Here is an 18,273-nt window from a genome sequence, read left to right as displayed (position 1 = left end):
CAAGCGCGCAGAGAGGAACACAACTGCTGTAAGGGAGAATTGAATTCGTTTAAAGTAAATACATTTGAGCGTCTGCGAGGTACTTCACACTGTATTGTGTATTACCATCTGGTGAGAGAAACTGCCTTGTATACAAGCAACCATAGTGCAGAAGTGAGGGCCATGCCTGCAATTTCAATAAAATACAAGGCAAGCATGTTTGTGAAGAAAGCTAATTCCTCAACACACAAGGAAGTTCTGTGGGGTGTGGCCAGGGGGGACTGTAAGTGGCTGGTCTTGAGTGTCAGTTTCCTTAGGGTAAAGAGTGCCTGGGAGATTAGTAAAACATGTATCTAGTTGTGTCTGGGAGGGTATTTTCAGAGAGGATTGGTGAATGTGGGAAGCCCTATTCTCTATGTAGGCTGGTTGGAATAAAAGAGGAAGAAAGAGAAAGCCTGTGGTCGCACATGCTCTCTGCTTCTTGACTGTCATGAGGTAAGCTGCTTGGCTCTGCCGTGCTTCCCTTGCTACAATGAACTGCAACCTCAGAAGTCATGAGCCAAATTAGAATTTTCTCCTGTTAAGTTCTTTTTTTCTCAGGTATTTATCACCAGAGCAACAAGTCTTATGAACATAGAGAAGGAAGCTTATTCAAATGAAGTGTAGATGGTGGGGGATGGGGAGAGAGAGAGAATGTGTGTGTGTGTGTGTGTGTGTGTGTGTGTGTGTGTGTGTGTGTGTGTGTGCAGCATTGGCAAAGTATGGACAAGAAAGCCAAGATAAGTTGGTGGCTCATTGGATTGACTGCTCATGACAGTATGTCTAGCATCCTCATAGTTCCTGGGAAGGCAGGATGACTTCAGTCACATTGTGAATATCCTTAGATACTTTATTACAATATATAATCTACCTCACATTCTGGAACTCCACAGTTTATAATCTACCCCACATTCGGAAGACAGTAAAGATACATCTATAATGGCACAGAAATGGCCTGCCAAGTGTACTTTGTTTTATTGTGACTAAGATTCTTGGATAAAATCCACAGTGAGTTAGTTTTCAAAGCCATCGAGGTGGGAGCAATCTTAATTTTTTAGATTTTTTTAAAAAAGGACTCCCAATATTCTGAGGTTCATTACAGAACCCTGGTGTGACTTTCTGAGGCTCCTAGTTCCCATTAACCTCCCAGCGCACCCGTGAGTGTAGAGTTTCCTTCTATGTGTCTGCATCCCCATCAATTGGGTTAAAGATGGACTCTTCTTCTCCCATCACCCTCAGTATGCTTGACTTGATCTGCAAGCCACCTGGTCATTCGAAAGATGTAAAGCCAGCTCAGGTCACTTGATGACCAGAGAAGGGATGGGCAAGACTGAGTGCAGAATTTCAGAAGCAGCAACTTCAAAGACTGGGGTCCACAGGGGCCGCAGAATGGAGCTGTGTTTGTAGTTTAACTAGTTGCCGTAACTTCAAGGGAAGCTGCTTGAATCTCATGAGCATCTATTAATATTTCCATACCATGAAATGGGGCCACAGTACCGCCTGAACAAGGATGCTGTCTGGTAGGAAGGAATCCTTATAATTTGACAAGGATGATGTCTGATGGGGTGGAATCCCTGCCTCATTTCTGACAGGCAGCAGATATCCCATAATTCAACTGTTCTCGTCTTTATGCAAAGTGAGATTATGGCCCAAAGGCATCCTCCGTGAACGTGGAGCAGCCAGCACTGACCGGCTGAAGGCATGTAGGTTGAGTTTATCACTGTGCCAATAAAATGCCGTCATATATTAAGAGAATTCCTTCTGAGTTTAAGAATCTCTACATACCTTTCTGGAATCAAGTGTGAGAACACCACTCCCCTCTGTTTGCAAAGGCATGGCCCAAAGGCATCCTCCGTGAATGTGGAGCAGCCAGCACTGACCGGCTGAAGGCATGTAGGTTGAGTTTATCACTGTGCCAATAAAATGCCGTCATATATTAAGAGAATTCCTTCTGAGTTTAAGAATCTCTACATACCTTTCTGGAATCAAGTGTGAGAACACCACTCCCCTCTGTTTGCAAAGGCATCGGTCCCATGCTCTCTGGACTGTCACGTTCTCTAAATGGACATGTATACCCAGCTGGCAGCTGCACCAGCCAGACCTGAGGTAACTGGAGTTTAGGCCCAATTTGTTTCCACTCCAAAGTCTTTAAATTCTATTTCAAGCACACACACATACAGACTGCAGATGTGGAGATGAAAACCAGGCCCTTTGGGGTGGCAAGGCTATGTTATTGAACTGCTGCAAGGCGGTTCTAGAGAGGCCTCACCTGGGAATTGTTGCAGGCCCAGCCTTTAGAAATGGTTGTAGCCTTTTCTTATGGTTTAAGCTAACTAACCCATGGGACAGTCACCATAATTCTCATTTGTAGCAAAACACTTCACAATCTGTGATCAGACAGGCTTAAGAGATTTTTCTCTGCACTCAAAGGAACTTGTGGCCTCATAGGTGCCCAGGAGAACTCTTTCCATGAGGAGCTGACATGGGACGGGCAGTGAGGAGTAACAGGACTGCTCATGCCTGCCACACGAAGATGATTCGGGACAAGTTTATATTAATTTACAAGTGAGATGCCATGAGGCTAAGTATTCTTTTTCTAGAGTCTACAGCTCAGATGGCCCCTGGCCCAAAGTCCTCTTAAGATAACTACTAGATGTGTGTTCATTCACTCAGTATATATTTATGAAGAACCTGCAGTAGAGGCTGGAGGTGGCTCAGCTGTTGAGTGTGTCCCAGAGGCAGAGACAGGGAATGCCCAGAGCCAGCTAGTTACACCAAGTGTGCCAAGACTAGTTACACCAGTGTACTGTGGCTTTGATTGTGAGTCCCTGTCTCAGTGAATAATGTAGAACAGAAATCAAGGATGACTGCCCTTATCAGCCTTGGGCCTCCACATGCACACACACACACACACACACACACACATGCACACACACACACACACACACGCGTGCGTGCGCGCGCGCGCGCGCACACACACACACACACACATCTATGTATACACACACGTACACATACCACACACGTGAAAAGTGGGAAAAGAAAAGACATATAATAGGCACTTAGATAATTATGAAGAACAAAGATAAAAAACAAAACAAAACGACAACAACAACCCTTCCTACTGTTGGGGCTGGTGTGAGGGGTCAGTGGTTAAGAGAGCTTGCTGCTTTTTCAGAGGACTCAAGTTTGGTTCCCATCACCCAGTTCCAGGTAATCAGCCACCTTCTTCCTTAAGCCTCTGTGGGCTCCTGCATGCACACTGTGCACATAAACCCATCCATACACACGTGTGTATACCTAAGAATATAAAATTAATAACTATTTTATAAAATCTCTATTCTCTTGAGTCTTCCTCTAGCTAAAGGGTCAAGAGTAAACACCTTTCCAGAACCAAGTGTGAGAACACCACTCCCTTCTGTTTGCAAAGACATCATTTCCTATCCTCTCTGAACTGTCACGTTCCATAACTGGCCATGTGTACCCAGCTGGTAGCCGCACCAGCTGAGGTCAAGAATTAAGATAGGAATTTGTAGCACCTGGAGAGAGAAGATAAGGAACAGAAAGAAAATGAGGATGGGATACACAATAATATGCAACAATGGGTGTTGAAGGTCTAGATGAGGTATCTAGGGACCCTCACTGATAAGATGAGGGTCTAATTGACACCTAGCTGATGGTATGGAAGGGTAGAAACTTCAATGGGAAGTACATTGCACCTGATTTTCTTCATTTTTATATTTTCCATGTTTTTCTTGCTTTTTAAATTTTTTTACCTTTATGTGCATCGGTGTTTTGCGTGTACATATGTCTATATGAGAATATCAGATCTCGGAGTTACAGGAAGTTGTCAGCTGCCACATGGTTGCTGGGATTTGAACCCCGGTCCTCTGGAAGAGCAGTCAGTGCCCTTAACCTCTGAGCCATCTCTCCAGCTCCCATGCTGGATTTTCATAAGGGCTGTTCTATTGTCCTTTGGCTCCTGGTTGATGTGGAGAAAGATAACATCTTTCTGATGCCTGGTTTTTCCTCTCTGGCTTCTCCCCAAACCTGGGAACCTTCAGCCTGTCCTCTTCCATGTATCAATGACGAGCTTTAGTACGTTAGGCATTTCATGTATCCTTTGACTCTGCAGTCTCATCAACCTTAGTTTCAGGGAGGGAAAAGACAATCATTATACACACACACACACACACATATACATGCATATATATGCAAATATATGCAAATATATGTATAAAACAGTCTTTACTTTTCCTGCTCTTTTTACACAACCTTTTTTTCTAGGAAGGTAGATGCCGATGAAAATCTCACATGCAGCTGGGCATAGTAGTGGCGCACGCCTGTAATCCCAACATCTGCAGAGACAGAGGCACGTGGATCTCTGTGAATTCAAGGCCAGCCTGGTATACAAAGTGAGTCCAGGACAGCCAAGGGTACACAGAGAATCCCTGTCTAGAAAAAGGTGACCATTCGTCTTTCTAAGGAAGGGCCCCGGTCCCTACAGTACAGCAGCATGCCACTAGTGTTGTCCTGTAAGCCCGACCAGCCAGAAGCCAATCTTCAACTAAGTTCCTCTGTCTTGCAAAATGAACACAGTGAGGAGTTCCTTCTCTGAGTGGCGAGGGAGGGGAAAGATAGACGACACATCTTCCCCATGGTGGACAATGAAGTTGAGTCAAGCCTCATCTTTCAAGCTCTGTACACCCATCTTCTAAAGGAGGCTGGCACTCACGGGTCTCTTTGGGCCTACTCACTTCATAATGAGTTCTTCCCTTGGCGTTATCAGTGTTAGCTTTTTCTCTTCTGTACCTTTCCTTTTTCCTTCTGTTAATCTTTGATGTGTGCTTTTTCTTACTTTTTTTTACCATTTCAGTGGAATTTCTAGAGGGTACGTTTGTTGCGTGAGATGCCATATTTAACTGGAAGCCACCTGTTCCCTTTTCAGTCTTTTCCCACTATCTCCCAGGTAGTGGCCGTCCACTCCTCAATAGCCTCTCACAAATACACAACCACTAGGATCAAGATGACATCTCGACCGCTTTGATTTAGTGGTTCAGTTATCCGTGACCAAATAGCAGATGAAGGCAAATGTGTTTGTTTCTTTTCGGTTGATAGGGTAAAATATCCCGACCCAAAACAGAAACAAAACTAGGAGAGAAAGGGTTTATTTTGGCTTAGAGTTCCAGGGGTTGGAGTCCAGCATGGTGAGAGAAAACATGGCAGCAGACAAGGAAGGTGGTCTAGCAGGAGCATGACACGGGGCGATCACATTCCATCCACACAAAACAAAGATGGGAAAAGCAAATGGGGCCAGGCTACAAAACCTCGGATCCTGTCCCTAATGATGCACTTCCTCCAGCAAGGCTCCCCCTTCCTAAAGGTTTCATGACTTAACCAAACAAGTGCCACCAGCTGGGCAGCAAGCGTCAAACATATGAGCCCTGTGGGGACATTTGATATTCAGACCACAGTAGCAGGAACGGTAGCTTGAGACTACGACTACTGTCATGTACTGGTTTAGGACTCTGCAATTGTAGCAGTGCTTGGTGAGGACATGTCCTTTCTGTCACTTGGCTGGGGAGTCCACAACCAAGATGGTCGGTCATCCAGTGTTCCCAGCTGCACAAGGGTGCATTGCAGGAGCAGTCAGACAGGGTTCCCATTCTAATATGGAAGGTTTTTTCAGCGTGCGCCCTCACTCTGAATAATGACACAGAGACCTTTATATTTATTAAAAGCTTCAGGCACTGCAGGTGGACAGATAGCCATTCTAACCTGACAATTCTGCCCTGGCCTACTTCCCAGCTCCATGGCCCATTACCGGTCATCTTAGTCTCGGCCTGGCACTTCCTGCTTCATCTCTGTCTTGGTGGCAACTGCCACCACTGGTTCCCACCTGAGAGTCTCTCACTGGGATTAAAAGTCCTCCTTTAACTCTCCTGCCCTATTATAGGCTGCTCAGCTCTTTATTTGACCAATCAGAAGGTGATGGAGAAAAATGCTTACAAAACATTGAGACAGGAGATGCTTCCTAAAAAATGACTGCCAAAGTCCAGCCTGAATCAGATCTGCACACGCATAGAGATCAGCATTTGAGTATGCGTGGATAATCTTTACACAGTGCACAAAAGCATCCCTCCAACACCTGTTCTTCCACATGGGACCTCTTCTGGCCTTGGGCTGAAGTCCTCAAGTTTGGGTTCTGTGAGGGGACATCCTCAAACCTAATGCATCAGAAAGACAAATCCAGTGTGCTAGAAGTGTCAGGTCTTCATCTTGCACCACGCTGGCTAATGGGCCAGGACAAGACATAGGATATGCCCCCTTGGAGCTCTGACATTCAGTGACTGTCTGTGTGGTTAACAACGTGTCCCATTTTTATGTGGTATTTCCAGGTGCCAGGCTCTTGGTCTGGGGGTGGGGCGTGTTAATATGATATAAACATTCAATAGCTGTACTGAAACCACAGACGCTTGCTACCATTTCCACTTGAAGTGTTTCTGAATAGACTGCTAAGTCGAGCTCTGGGTCTTACGCACTGCTATAATGATTATGTCCCAGTTAATGAAATGCATGCTAAAAAGAACTCTGCAGGGTCAGACTCCTAAATATACCTTCTTTTGCTATAGGTGACAAGGTTAGCTCCTTGTCCTGTTGATTCTAAAAGAGCAAGGAAATGGCCTGTTTCACACCTGCCCGCCTGGATTCCAAAGAAGAAAACTGGGTGCTTACATGATAACCACATTGTGCCTTCTGTGGAGGCTCCCAGTGAGCATCCCCCATGACTTGCTTCTCAAGTTTGTCCTGAACATCTATAACTGCGGTCCGACAGAAATGGCTTAGCTTATGCTCTGCAGCCCATGGCGCTTGATCCATCAGACGATAACCATGTATCCCTTTGTGCACAGGTGTCCTCTACCTCCAGTATGGAGATGAAACCAAACAGCTGCGGATGCCGAATGAAATCACAAGCGCGGACACCATCCGCGCCCTCTTTGTAAGTGCCTTTCCACAGCAGCTCACCATGAAAATGCTGGAGTCGCCCAGTGTTGCCATCTACATCAAAGACGAGAGTAGAAATGTTTATTATGAGCTAAATGATGTGAGGTAAGTAGTTTCCTGGAGTGTGTTTGTCACCACCTATTTTGTTTTGAGGGCCATTGGCCACCATCTTGGATGTCTAGCCCTTGTGCTCAGCCCGAATTCCTCCTCATCCTGGTGGAGAAAGCCCAGTCATCACATTTGGCAGGACTGCCGCACCCTGGTGGGAATCCACCCTCTAGTTAAATACAAAGATGACAACAGACTTCTTTCAGGTCAGCCTTTGAATGTGTTACTAGCTCTGCCTGTATCATAGCTGAAAAGGACACACATGATCCAGTACTGCATTCCATCTCAAAGCCAAGGAACCTAAAGCCCAGAGAAATGCCAAGAGCTAAGGACAGACTTAAGACTGGATATGTCAAAATCCCTCATACAGCACTCTCCCATTACAGAACCTGTTGGTGTTTCAGGTCGCTATCCTACTGGGTGTTCACCTACGCATCACACGGTCTCAGTGAAATAGCAGACTCGGTGGCCACAGGAGCAGCTTCACTCACGTTCCATTCCTAAAAGAGCCATCTTTTACTCAAGGATGCCTCTTGCCACCTAGGCTTTCTCCAGGAAACCTGGTTGGATACATTCACGGGAATGCTAGCAGCAAGCAGACACAAGCCATGCCATTAGCTGCAGTGGTGTTGTCTATAGAACGAAGGGACCCTTCTGATCTGTCCCAGCTAAATAATCAGGCAAGAAGAATTTCAATCCATATAAACAAGCAGTTGCTGGTATAACCGCTAAATATTTCAGAAGTCAAACAATTATATAATGTCTAATATAACCCTTTAATCTTATGGGACCAAGAACTCAGGTGTATTAAATGTAAGGGTTTTATTCAAGAGCACACAGCCAGTTATAAACTAAGTGCGTGCGCACACACACACACACACACACACACCAATCCTGGTTGTTTATACGCTCAGCCCAAATCAGGAGGGGCAGGACTCAGGCTTTCTGCTCCCTACGCTGGGGATAGCCGGCTCCCCTGTTTTGTCATTACGGAAGTAATGAGTAGCACTTTGTAAAATTATGCCTGAAGAACACTAATGCAAGCTGATCCATATCTAATAGTGAACCCTGGATGACGTACCAAGACGTGCCAGGGTGTATGAGTAATTTAGGGCTTTCAGAATTTGACACCTGCCCCAAGCTATAAAGGTGCTGCATCTGTTGTGCAACTTCCTGCTTTTGGAAAACAGGTTTAAATATTTATGATAACTGAAAAGTCATACTTTTTTTTTAGATAAATTATTAATCAAGCTGTCATTTTTTTAAAAAAAAATTACAAAACATGAACTTAAACCTGAGATAATCACATCCTGTTTGAAACATATGCTTTTTTAAAAAAAAATTATTTATACAGTATTCTGCTTGCATGTGTTCCAGCATACCAGTAGAGGGCAACAGATCTCATTATAGGTAGTTGTGAGCCACTATATGGTTGCTGGGAATTGAACTCACCACCTCTAGAAGAGCAGCCAGTCCTCTTAACCTCTGAGCCATCTCTCCAGCCCTGAAACATATACTTCTAATAATATAAAGCCATGTGGTATTTTTACGTGGACAGACCACTTCAAGGCAATCAACTTGTATTTCTTCGCTTACAGGTGGAGGCATTGAGGAGCAGCAATAGGCTGTCAGGGGGCAACTGGGAGTGACTGGGGTGTGCTTACTTTCAGCCTATATAAACCACATACTGCCGTGATGTACAGTTTTCCAGAGCCTTTCCAGGCTCCTTGGGCCTGGTTTTGCATTCTTTGGTCATGGTCTTCCTCTAGGGAAATCCAGCTGATAAAACGACTATATAAGCAATGCTTATTGAAAGAGATGCTTTTAAACACTGATGATTTGAGGGTATTGCTCAAGAGAAAAGCCTGCCAGGATTAAGGCCTGGGTTTTAGTCTATAGCACCCCGTACACACACACACACACACACACACACCCTAATAATTCTCAAATATATTTCTGTGTTGTTTGTTATTTTATTGCAATAATGGTAACTTCTTGGCCCTTAGCCTGCCATTTTGTCTTCTTAGTTTGCTTTTTAATTTCTTTAATTTAAATGTGAAAAATGAGCCTAAAAGTGTCCAAGATATAATGTTTATCCAAAATGATCCTATACATGCTCCCCAGAGTACTATTTGACTTTTAGCTTTTATACATAAGATGTTTCAATTATATTTAAGTTTAGTGGGAGAAATTTTTTTTTACCGTAAATATTATGTGATAAATTAAAAAACAAAAGAATTATCAAGTAAGTGTTAACTAAAGACGATGGCTTTGCTCTTCTGAAGTCATGAGCTTTCCTTTTTTTTTTTTTATCTTTCTGTGTTCTAGACGTCAGAGCCTATTTGCTAGCCATTTGACTAGCTCATTACCATGTTGGCTTCATATTTTCCCCTTAGGGAGGCACCGGAAAGAGTTCAGGTCAGAATGCAGGATGATAAATGTCACCACCAATGCAGTGTGGCCTTTTACTGTTGCCTCACCTCGGGATGGACATGTTTCTAAGTTAATCACAAGCCAAGCTAGTCTATTTTAAATACCTTTACAGCCGCAGTAAGCCTTCCTCATGGCGAGTGAGAGTCCCAGCTTTGTCACATGTCACACACATGATGTCTGCTAGCCAGAGGCTGGGTTCTTTTCCTAAGCCACTGCCTACATCCTCCTGGCTCTCTCCCTGCCTCGTCTGTATCTGTTCCCCCTTGGTAAAAGGGCTGCTTGCTCCCCCAAGCTGACTTCTAATGAGCTACTTGAATCATGAAGCAGCCACGCAAGCCAGGACTCGTTGGTGCTTCAAAGCAATGACTGGCGGATAGTTAGAGAGAAACAAGGCTTGTCCAAAGAACCTTCCACTTCACTTTAAAGCACAAACATAACCCAAGGATCCCGGTGGGTGTGTCAGCCCACTCAGTGCAAGTACACCTACAAGAAAGCAATTGTCTGCCTGCCCCTACCCCCACCCCCACCCTCAGATCCAGCCAGCACTGGATGGAACCCCTGTGTAGAAGGGCTGGGGGTGGGGGGGGGCGGGCTGCAGGTGACCTGTGTATACAGAGGAACCCGAGGCAAGAGAAGGCCTATACAGGCCACTCTCATGTGAGTTGTAGGTAGGCTTTGAGCAGGATGTGGGACCCCTGCCCTCTCCTGCAGTCTGATTTCTTGCCTCTAACAATTGAGATCAAGAGCTGAGAAGACTCTCTGTGCTTCAATTTGTATGGAGAAAAGTATTTTTAAAAAATGCACTGTGGGAGGTGAAGAACGCATTGTTAAATACACTGGGTTTGATCTGTTTGATATTTTTTTTCCCCTACATTCTGTACACATTTTGTTTCCCTTGCTGAGCATGTTTGAAAGGGGGAAAAAATCATTTTTTATGTGTACATTCATTAGATAAGGAGGAAACCAGGTGTTTAGGCAAAGTAAACAATTAAATACTTAAATATTAACCAAGTCTCTTGAAGGCATTGTAAGTGCTGGAGTTCTGCTGCTTTTGAATGTTAGCTTTCCACACTGTGCAGCTTGAAAGCGGCTTCTTGCTACCTGATATGGGTGGACGTAAGTGCTGCAGGAATAACTTGTTCCTTAAGAACAAGAAGAGGGAAGAAAAGCCAGCGTCATTTTTCTTCTTCTTTTCCTTATTTATCTTTGCCCTTGGTATGATGAAAGGGCTTTTTGTCTAGTTCGTGGTAGACTATCGCCAGTGTGTCTGCCTGTGTTCTTTTGCCTGATGGTTAAGGACAGGGAGAGGAAATGGCCAGAGTCAGGCTCCTTTCGTCTGCCATAGTGATGGATGTATTTGATTCCAGGAATATCCAAGACAGATCCCTTCTCAAAGTGTATAACAAGGACCCTTCACATGCATTTAACCACGTGGCGAAAGCCGTGAACGGAGACATGAGGGTGAGTACCGCTGCTCCACTTCTGACTGTCTTCCCAGCTCCCTCTGTCCCTTCCCACACCCCACTACCACGCTTCCCCGATTCATGCTGCTCGTCTCGTCTGGTGACTTGTTATTTGCTCATTGGTAAAACAGTAAGATGCCTGGTCGTTTGGAGCAAAGGGATCAGAATGGGGCGGGCTCTGCCTTCATTCTCTAAGCATGGATCTTAATTTTTATTTTCATTCCTTTAATTGCTTGTTTTAGTGGTCCTTAGGATGGAGTGCAGGGTCCCCCAAAGGCTAGCAAGTGTGCTTTCACTGGGCTGTTCTGTATCCACAACCCTAAGCACAGGGTTGAAATAAACCATCACTCCCAACAACCAAAGATATCTTGAAAGCCTTCCATATGGGTATGCCTGCTCTGCAATGCATTAGCTCTCCTAGAAAATCTGTCACAATATTTCCCCCTCAGTAAAAACAAAACAAACCAAAAAAAAGTGCATGATCTGAATGGAAAAGCAATTCTTGTTCTGAGGGGAGCCAATATCCTTATCTGGTTGCTCTCTTGCTAACTTGGCGCCCGCTTGCTCTTAGTAAATACTACCAAATCTTCTCTGAACCACGACGAGGGCAGATTACAAATACCTACATGATTGGGAAGCTGAGCTCTCTAGATTTAGGTCCTCTCAGGAGATTACCCAAATATTTATAATGAGCAGGGATATTTGGAAAAAAAATACAGGCAAACTATGAGTCTGAAGATGGCATTAGTACAAGTCCTCTGCGAAGGGATGTGTCTACCTAAAATAAAGGTCAGGAACAAAAAATTTAATTTTTCAAAGTGCATCCCTTCCCCAACATGTACAAATGTGTATACAAACATACCTACAAGACACTGGAGTTCAACTTAGAAAATACTCTTTATCGTCAATGAAATCTAGGCACCATTTCCTATTAGACTTTGAGAGAGTGAGTTGCTCGCTGCTTCCCTGCATTGTACATGAGTTTCTTTTTGTTGCTGTAACAAGTGATGGCAAACTTAGTGTACTAAAGCAACACATATTCACAGCCATATATGTCAGAGGCTGGAGAGGGCATGAGTCTTAGAGGTCTAAGTAAGGCTGACCAATCTAGCTGAATTCTTTTTTAAAGAGTCTGTGTGTGTGTGTGTGTGTGTGTGTGCGCGCGCACGTATGTCCTTTTCTCATATTGATTTGTAACCCTATCTTCAATCCCAGTAATATGATATCCCTCTAGCCCTGCTTCCATTGGCAAATGACACTTGAAATTAATGTGAGCCTATCTAACAGTCTGCCAAAATCCTATTTTCATGTAGGCTGGACTGTAGCCTTAATGTCCCTTTCCTTGTAACCTAAATCATATGTGTGGGGCATTGGGGTGCAGACCCTATGGAGGACCACAGCCCTGCCTTTCATGTGGGGTATACGACTTTAAAACCAAGAAAGGGGTCAGAAGATTCCACTGAGGGCTCTGGAAGGATTTCCACGAAAGTCTGAATTATAATGTGAGTGAAAGTACAGTGGGACCAGCACCCACCATTTTGGAGGGAAAGGCCCACTATGTCCTCCAGCTACCCCCCCCACCAAACAATGTAAAAATTAGTGTATGCTTAGAACCAAAAAAAGCTGCAGTGCTCCTCAGAAAAATCTAGACTTTTGAGATTTGTTCTTAGGCAGCTACACTTGAAATGCAAGCCAGAGCCATATGACAACCGTGGGCCATGCTGGTAACAGAACTTAGGTGGACGTAATGAGACCCTCCCTTATTCAAGCCTGCTGTGCTCTTTCTGAGGAGCATACATAAGTCTTTGGCACTTGAATATCTTTATTTTTGCTGCGCCAGCCTCCCCCCCCCCCCCCCCCCCTGCAGTTCTGACATTCTCAAGAGTTGTTTCTGTTAGCAGTGCCCTTCCCCAGACAGGCACCGCACCGTCGTTTCTGGGAGCCCTGTGTCGGCCTAAGGAGGACACCTGTTTTAATTCTTAAGCAGATGTGGTGCCTACACAGGATCTGTGGTGGGGACCAGGAACATGAAATGTTAACCATATGCCAAGCCCCCTATTAATATGCAGAAGTTTTGCTCAGGAATCCAGTAAAGACCTTCAGTTTTTGCTTGTGGATAAAATATAAGTGGCTCCTTCCTGGCTTGGTCACAGCCTACCTCAGATACCGTGTATGTGTGTGTGTGTGTGTGTGTGTGTGTGAGAGAGAGAGAGAGAGAGAGAGAGAGAGAGAGAGAGAGAGAGAGAGAGAGAGAGAGAGAGAGAGAGAGGTGGGGTTGTCATTCCCCTCGGATGAGGGACAAGTATTCACAATGTAGTTAGCAGAAATGGCCTTGTATTTTAGCAAAGATTACTTGGGAATGAGAGATTCAAAAGGCTCTTTCAGAAACATCTTGTCTGAGGTTTATAACTTAGACCATATTCCCAGATTCTTTAAAGATGCGGACACTTTTCAGAGCCTCGTCTTTGGGCTCTGGGAGTTGGTTGATCTTTCTTCTCTCCCGATGACTATGGCTGCTGTGCTGGGAAAGGGCTGGAGGTTTGGCTCTGCCCTGCCTGTAGTCCAGCTGTGAGACTTCACTGTGTGTGGTGAAGAGCAGAAAGAAAGAGAGCGAGCAAGTGTCAGTTGTTATCATAGACTAAACCGAGCCGCACGGGTAGGCCAAGGAACACTGCATCCTCCTGGGTGTTGGCATTGTGACTGTGGCCATGGAAGAATCTCATGATAACCATTCACATGCGTTATCCCAGCATCCCCTCTGATGTCACCAGACTCCGCCCCTGATGTCACCGGACTCCGCCCCTGATGTCACCAGACTCCACTCACCAGCCCCAGACACAGCCTGGGCCAGGCCTACAGGCTGCCCACTGCTCACCAACCAGCGCAAAGATGAAAAAGGCATGGATTGGAAGCAGCAATGCCTGGCTTCTGCAGTGACCTCTGAGATTTTCCTTAAACAAGGACTTTAATACCTTGCCTTTGAGTCAGAAGAAATGTAAGCTCGTGGGTCTGCAGTTTACAGGCAGTCCTCCCAGGGCGGTTTTATGATAGGCTGGTGTTGCCCAGGAAGCAAGTCAGACCAAAGCATTGAGGTTATGGGCCTCTGAGTGCGCATGGAATTTATGTTGGTGGGGAAGCAGGCAGCTAGTTTTTCACTCACCATCTAGCTGAGCACTGCTGAGGCCTCTCGGTCTGACAAGTCTTGTTCTTCTTGGCTAGAACCATACATACCTAACTGGACTCCCGAGCCCGCTGATTGTTTCCACGTGGGTGTAAAGCACCCCGATCTAATTTAGTCACGTGGCTTTTGTTCCTTACAGCAGGTAGGTTTGGGGCACTGGGCCCACCATATGGAGTAGGCCCTTCTGAATAAATTACATGTGCTTTTTCACAAATTGAGGTAGACCTCAAAGGCCATCCGTTCTGTTTTGTGCCTCTCTGAGAGGATCCCTGGCTTCCTGCTCACTAAACCTGATGGGTGGCTGTCTTATCATTTGGGGCCCCTCTATTTCTTGTGTGCATTGATATTATTTTCCATGATTCTCTGCTGTCATGGTGCAATGCTCTCAGCCTACTGTGGCTCTCACTCATGTGTCTTTAGTTTTTTTACTCGAAGGCAGCCGACTGCCAGCTTTGCATTGAGGACACACTCCCCAGAATTAACCCTGCATCTTAAACTAGCTACCAATACCTAAGTCGGTTGCCACTTCCCAGTTGTTTTCCATTTGAGCTTTCTGTTTGATGCTGAGGAATGGTCTCCTTAGAAACCAATGGCTTCCATTCCACACCATGGCTGACCTCTCTGCCTGCATTCAAACCTAGCTTGCCTTATTCCGTAGGCCTTCCCATTACTCCCCAGTGGCCTCCGTGTGTTCAGGCGAGCTTTATGCACTCTGAGCTTCTTTGGTTTTTGTTTGTATTTTTGGATTGTCTCTTCTCTTAGTTTGACCTTGAACTTGTGATCTTTATCTTGTCCCTGTTTTAACTGCTGTTGAAACACGGTAATCCCAGTGAATGCGCCTTGAATTGTATTCTCAGATCCACTCTCTGAAATTCCAAGCCCAGGTGTGTAGCCTCTCGGCCGTTATTGTCACGCTGATTTTCTTGCAGTATTTCTAGTATATAATAACGAAAGAAAAACCTTCTTGATTCTCCCTCCTTGAAATGGGGAGTGCCTGCGCATGTGCATACTGCACATTCAGGAAAGGGAGCAGGAAAGATTTGGAAACATCGAGGTTGTGGCTGGAGAGATAGGTCAGTGGTTCAGAGCAAGTCCTGCTCTCACAGAGGACCCCAGTTCAGTTCCCAGCACCCACGACTGGTAGATTACAACCCCGTGTAACTCCGCAGTCAAGGGATCAGACACCTTCTTCTGTCTCTGTGGTTCTTCTCCATGAGAACTGTCTTTCTAAACATTCAGCCACGCACCAGCCCTTCCCCATGTCGCTCACAGACAACCCTTTGGCCATCACCTGTGTTAATATTCCTGTAAGTGCCAGTTTGTGGGTTTTTATTAGGCACTTTCAAGTACTGTTTCATTTCATCCTCAAGACAAAACGTTGAGTCGGACATTAGTGTGAGTCCACATATTCATGGCTGGTGAACGCACATTTGCATCATGCAGTTGTCTAGCTAGAGGAAGTGGTTGATATTGCATGCAGGGGGCTGGCTTCGCAGTCAAGGTGCAGCACTCGCTTCTGCTGCCTTAACTGCAGTGCTCACCAGTGCACAGCTTCTCAGCTCTTCCCAGGCCGATTGTTTACTCTTCCTGGTGTCTGGAGTGCCCTATGTCTCCATATATGTCTTCCTGCTACCCTTTGAGTGTGCTCCCCAAAGGCTTACATGTCAGAAATGTGGCCAGAAATGTCACAGTAGTGAGAGGTGGATTATTAGGGGTCTAGTGAAGTGACTGGGTCCTGAAGGAGCCAATGCAAAAACAAAAACAAAAAAACAAAAAAAGTGTTAATTTAGTTCACCAAACTGTATCAGTTATAGTAGCCATGGTTATCATAAAGTGAGGCCACTCACATGCTTAGCATCTTCCTCACGTGACCATTTCCTTTTCTCGTTTTTTTTTTTTTTTTTTTTTTTTTTTTTTTGCCATGCTGCTGAACAGACATGCCTTCATCATTCACCTGCACCATGCTGTCTGGATGTCCTCACCAACAGAATGGGGGTAGGGGGTCAACAACACTCCCCAAAATCCAACCCTCAACACAAGATGGACCAAATGTTCTCTTTTAACATACTAAAGGACAGTTGTCTCCTTCCTTCCTCCAACAAGCTATCCGCACATCAGAGCGTGGGAGGGAGTGCTGTGGATTTTAAGGCTGTGCTGCGGGGCTGTGAGCAGATCCAGAAGAAAAGGACCAACTGTAAAAGCCATCTTTAAAGCTCTTTGGAAAGTTTTAACATGTGTTAGGAATCAGAAGAAGATATTAAGGGATAACTGGCCACTATATGGGTTAGAATAACAGGTTGGTGGTTTAGAAAAACAAAACACACTAAAGTGTTTACATGTTAAGTGACATGGTGAATCGAGTTTTCTTTAAAAACACTCCAGCAATGCAATTAAAAAAAAAAAAAAGAAAGAAAGAAAGAAAAGAAAAGAAAGAAAAAAGAGCATTAGAGGAAGCAACATTGAAAAGCATAAAATGGTAACAGGGGTTTCTTACATTCTTTTCTGCCTTTTTATGTTTTAAAGTCTCCATAGTAAAATGTCTAAAAAGTAATTAGAATTAAAAACTACCTCTAGAGCCTAAATGACAGGCTGCTCGCTGCACAAAGCTTTGGAATGCTGTCTGAGCCAGTCTTCTCTTGAGGAGCAAGCACTCGCATTGTTGTGTTGTCCTAACACTTTAGGTCCTAGTCACCGTATCCCGAAGACAGTATGTCTTTTAAAGGCACAGACCATAATATGTTCGCCTCTGTATCTCCCTGGAAGCCGTGGTGGCTTCTGGCGGGGTGGTAAGTGTGGAGAGCGGCCGTAAGCCAGGGCAGAGAGTACTACAATACTTACATGTGCTGTGATGTTCATTTTCCATCCTTAGTGAGGACCTGCTGTAAAAATATCCCCACTCTCACTCCCAAGAATAGTTCCCTTCTCCCAGTTTATTTTTATCATATGGACACTTGGAATCTTGTACATGATCATTTTCCTTCTTTGTGTTGCTCTTCTAAAGCTTAGAATTAAATTTGTGGCCCACCCACGGCAAGAGTGCAGGCACTTGTAGGCTGTAGTTTGTGTGCTGGCTTTGTTCCTGGCCTCTCTCTTTAATTTCACTGCTTTTCTTCTTCTTCTTGTCATATATTCCACTTGGCTCTCTTTTCCTTACAGGATTATAATAATTCATGTGAGTGGTATTAGTTTCTTTGCAGTATCTGTCCAGACATTGATAGCATTTTGGGGGGGGGGCATTGTTCCTGATGCCAAACAATAGATCTTCCTATATCTGTGGAGCAAGCAAATGGGAAAGTACTTTAGATTTTCTTTTTCTTTTCTTTTTTTTTTTTTTTTTAAGATTTGTTTATTTATTGCATATGGGTGCTTTATCTGCAGAAGAGGGCATCGGATCACATTATAGATGGTTGTGAATCACCATATGGTTGCTGGGAATTGAACTCAGGACCTCTGGAAGAGCAGGTGGTGCTCTTAACCACTGAGACATCTCTCCAGCCCAAGTACTTTAGATTTTAACAAAGTTGAAAGTCAACCACTCTGCAAAATAGGTGTGCTGATTCCAGCTTTTTTCAGATGGTACAACTGAGGCCAAAGAAGCCTGTCTTCCACTCATACAGCCGGCACATACTGGGGACCAACCGTGTACCTACTCTTTTCATCGTCGGTGCAGTCAGTCCCAGCTACCCTTCCTTGATATTTACACACAAGTTTTACAAGTTAGAAAATGTTGTTCCAAGTAAGGTGTCAAGACATACACATTATTTCTTATTTATTTATTGTACTACTTGCTTGGTTTCTTAGCACAGTTGCGTATCCGCCCCATGGCGCCATCCTCTTTTACTTTGTCCCATCCTGGTCTCTGAAAATGACACGAAACATAACCATAGAGACAAAGAAACAAAAAAGGAAGGGGAGAGAGTTCTATAAGGACGACAAGGAGGAGATGGCCCAGGTGCATAATTCTTGTGTCTCTTGTGCTCTGGTTGAGATGAAAGTACTGGGTTTGGGAGGAGTCAAATAAAGCTGTAGGAATGGAAGAGATGGTAGCACCAGAAGATTCTACCC

General features: G+C 44.7%; 1 protein-coding gene across 11 annotated transcripts in view; it reads left to right on the top strand.

The window, feature by feature from the left end:
- The window catches only part of Kiaa1217 (KIAA1217 ortholog), a 302,809-nt gene that overhangs the window by 198,230 nt on the left and 86,306 nt on the right, over window positions 1-18,273 (top strand). For all 11 annotated transcript variants that reach the window (XM_051151247.1, XM_051151246.1, XM_051151250.1 and 8 more), the window contains 2 exons: window positions 6,930-7,128; window positions 10,932-11,025. In XM_051151247.1, the coding sequence (XP_051007204.1) occupies window positions 6,930-7,128; window positions 10,932-11,025 (293 nt within the window). The remainder of the gene's footprint in view (window positions 1-6,929; window positions 7,129-10,931; window positions 11,026-18,273) is intronic.

Source organism: Acomys russatus, chromosome 9 (assembly GCF_903995435.1).
Source record: "Acomys russatus chromosome 9, mAcoRus1.1, whole genome shotgun sequence".
NCBI lineage: Eukaryota > Metazoa > Chordata > Mammalia > Rodentia > Muridae > Acomys > Acomys russatus.
This window is presented reverse-complemented; position numbering and strand designations above follow the sequence as displayed.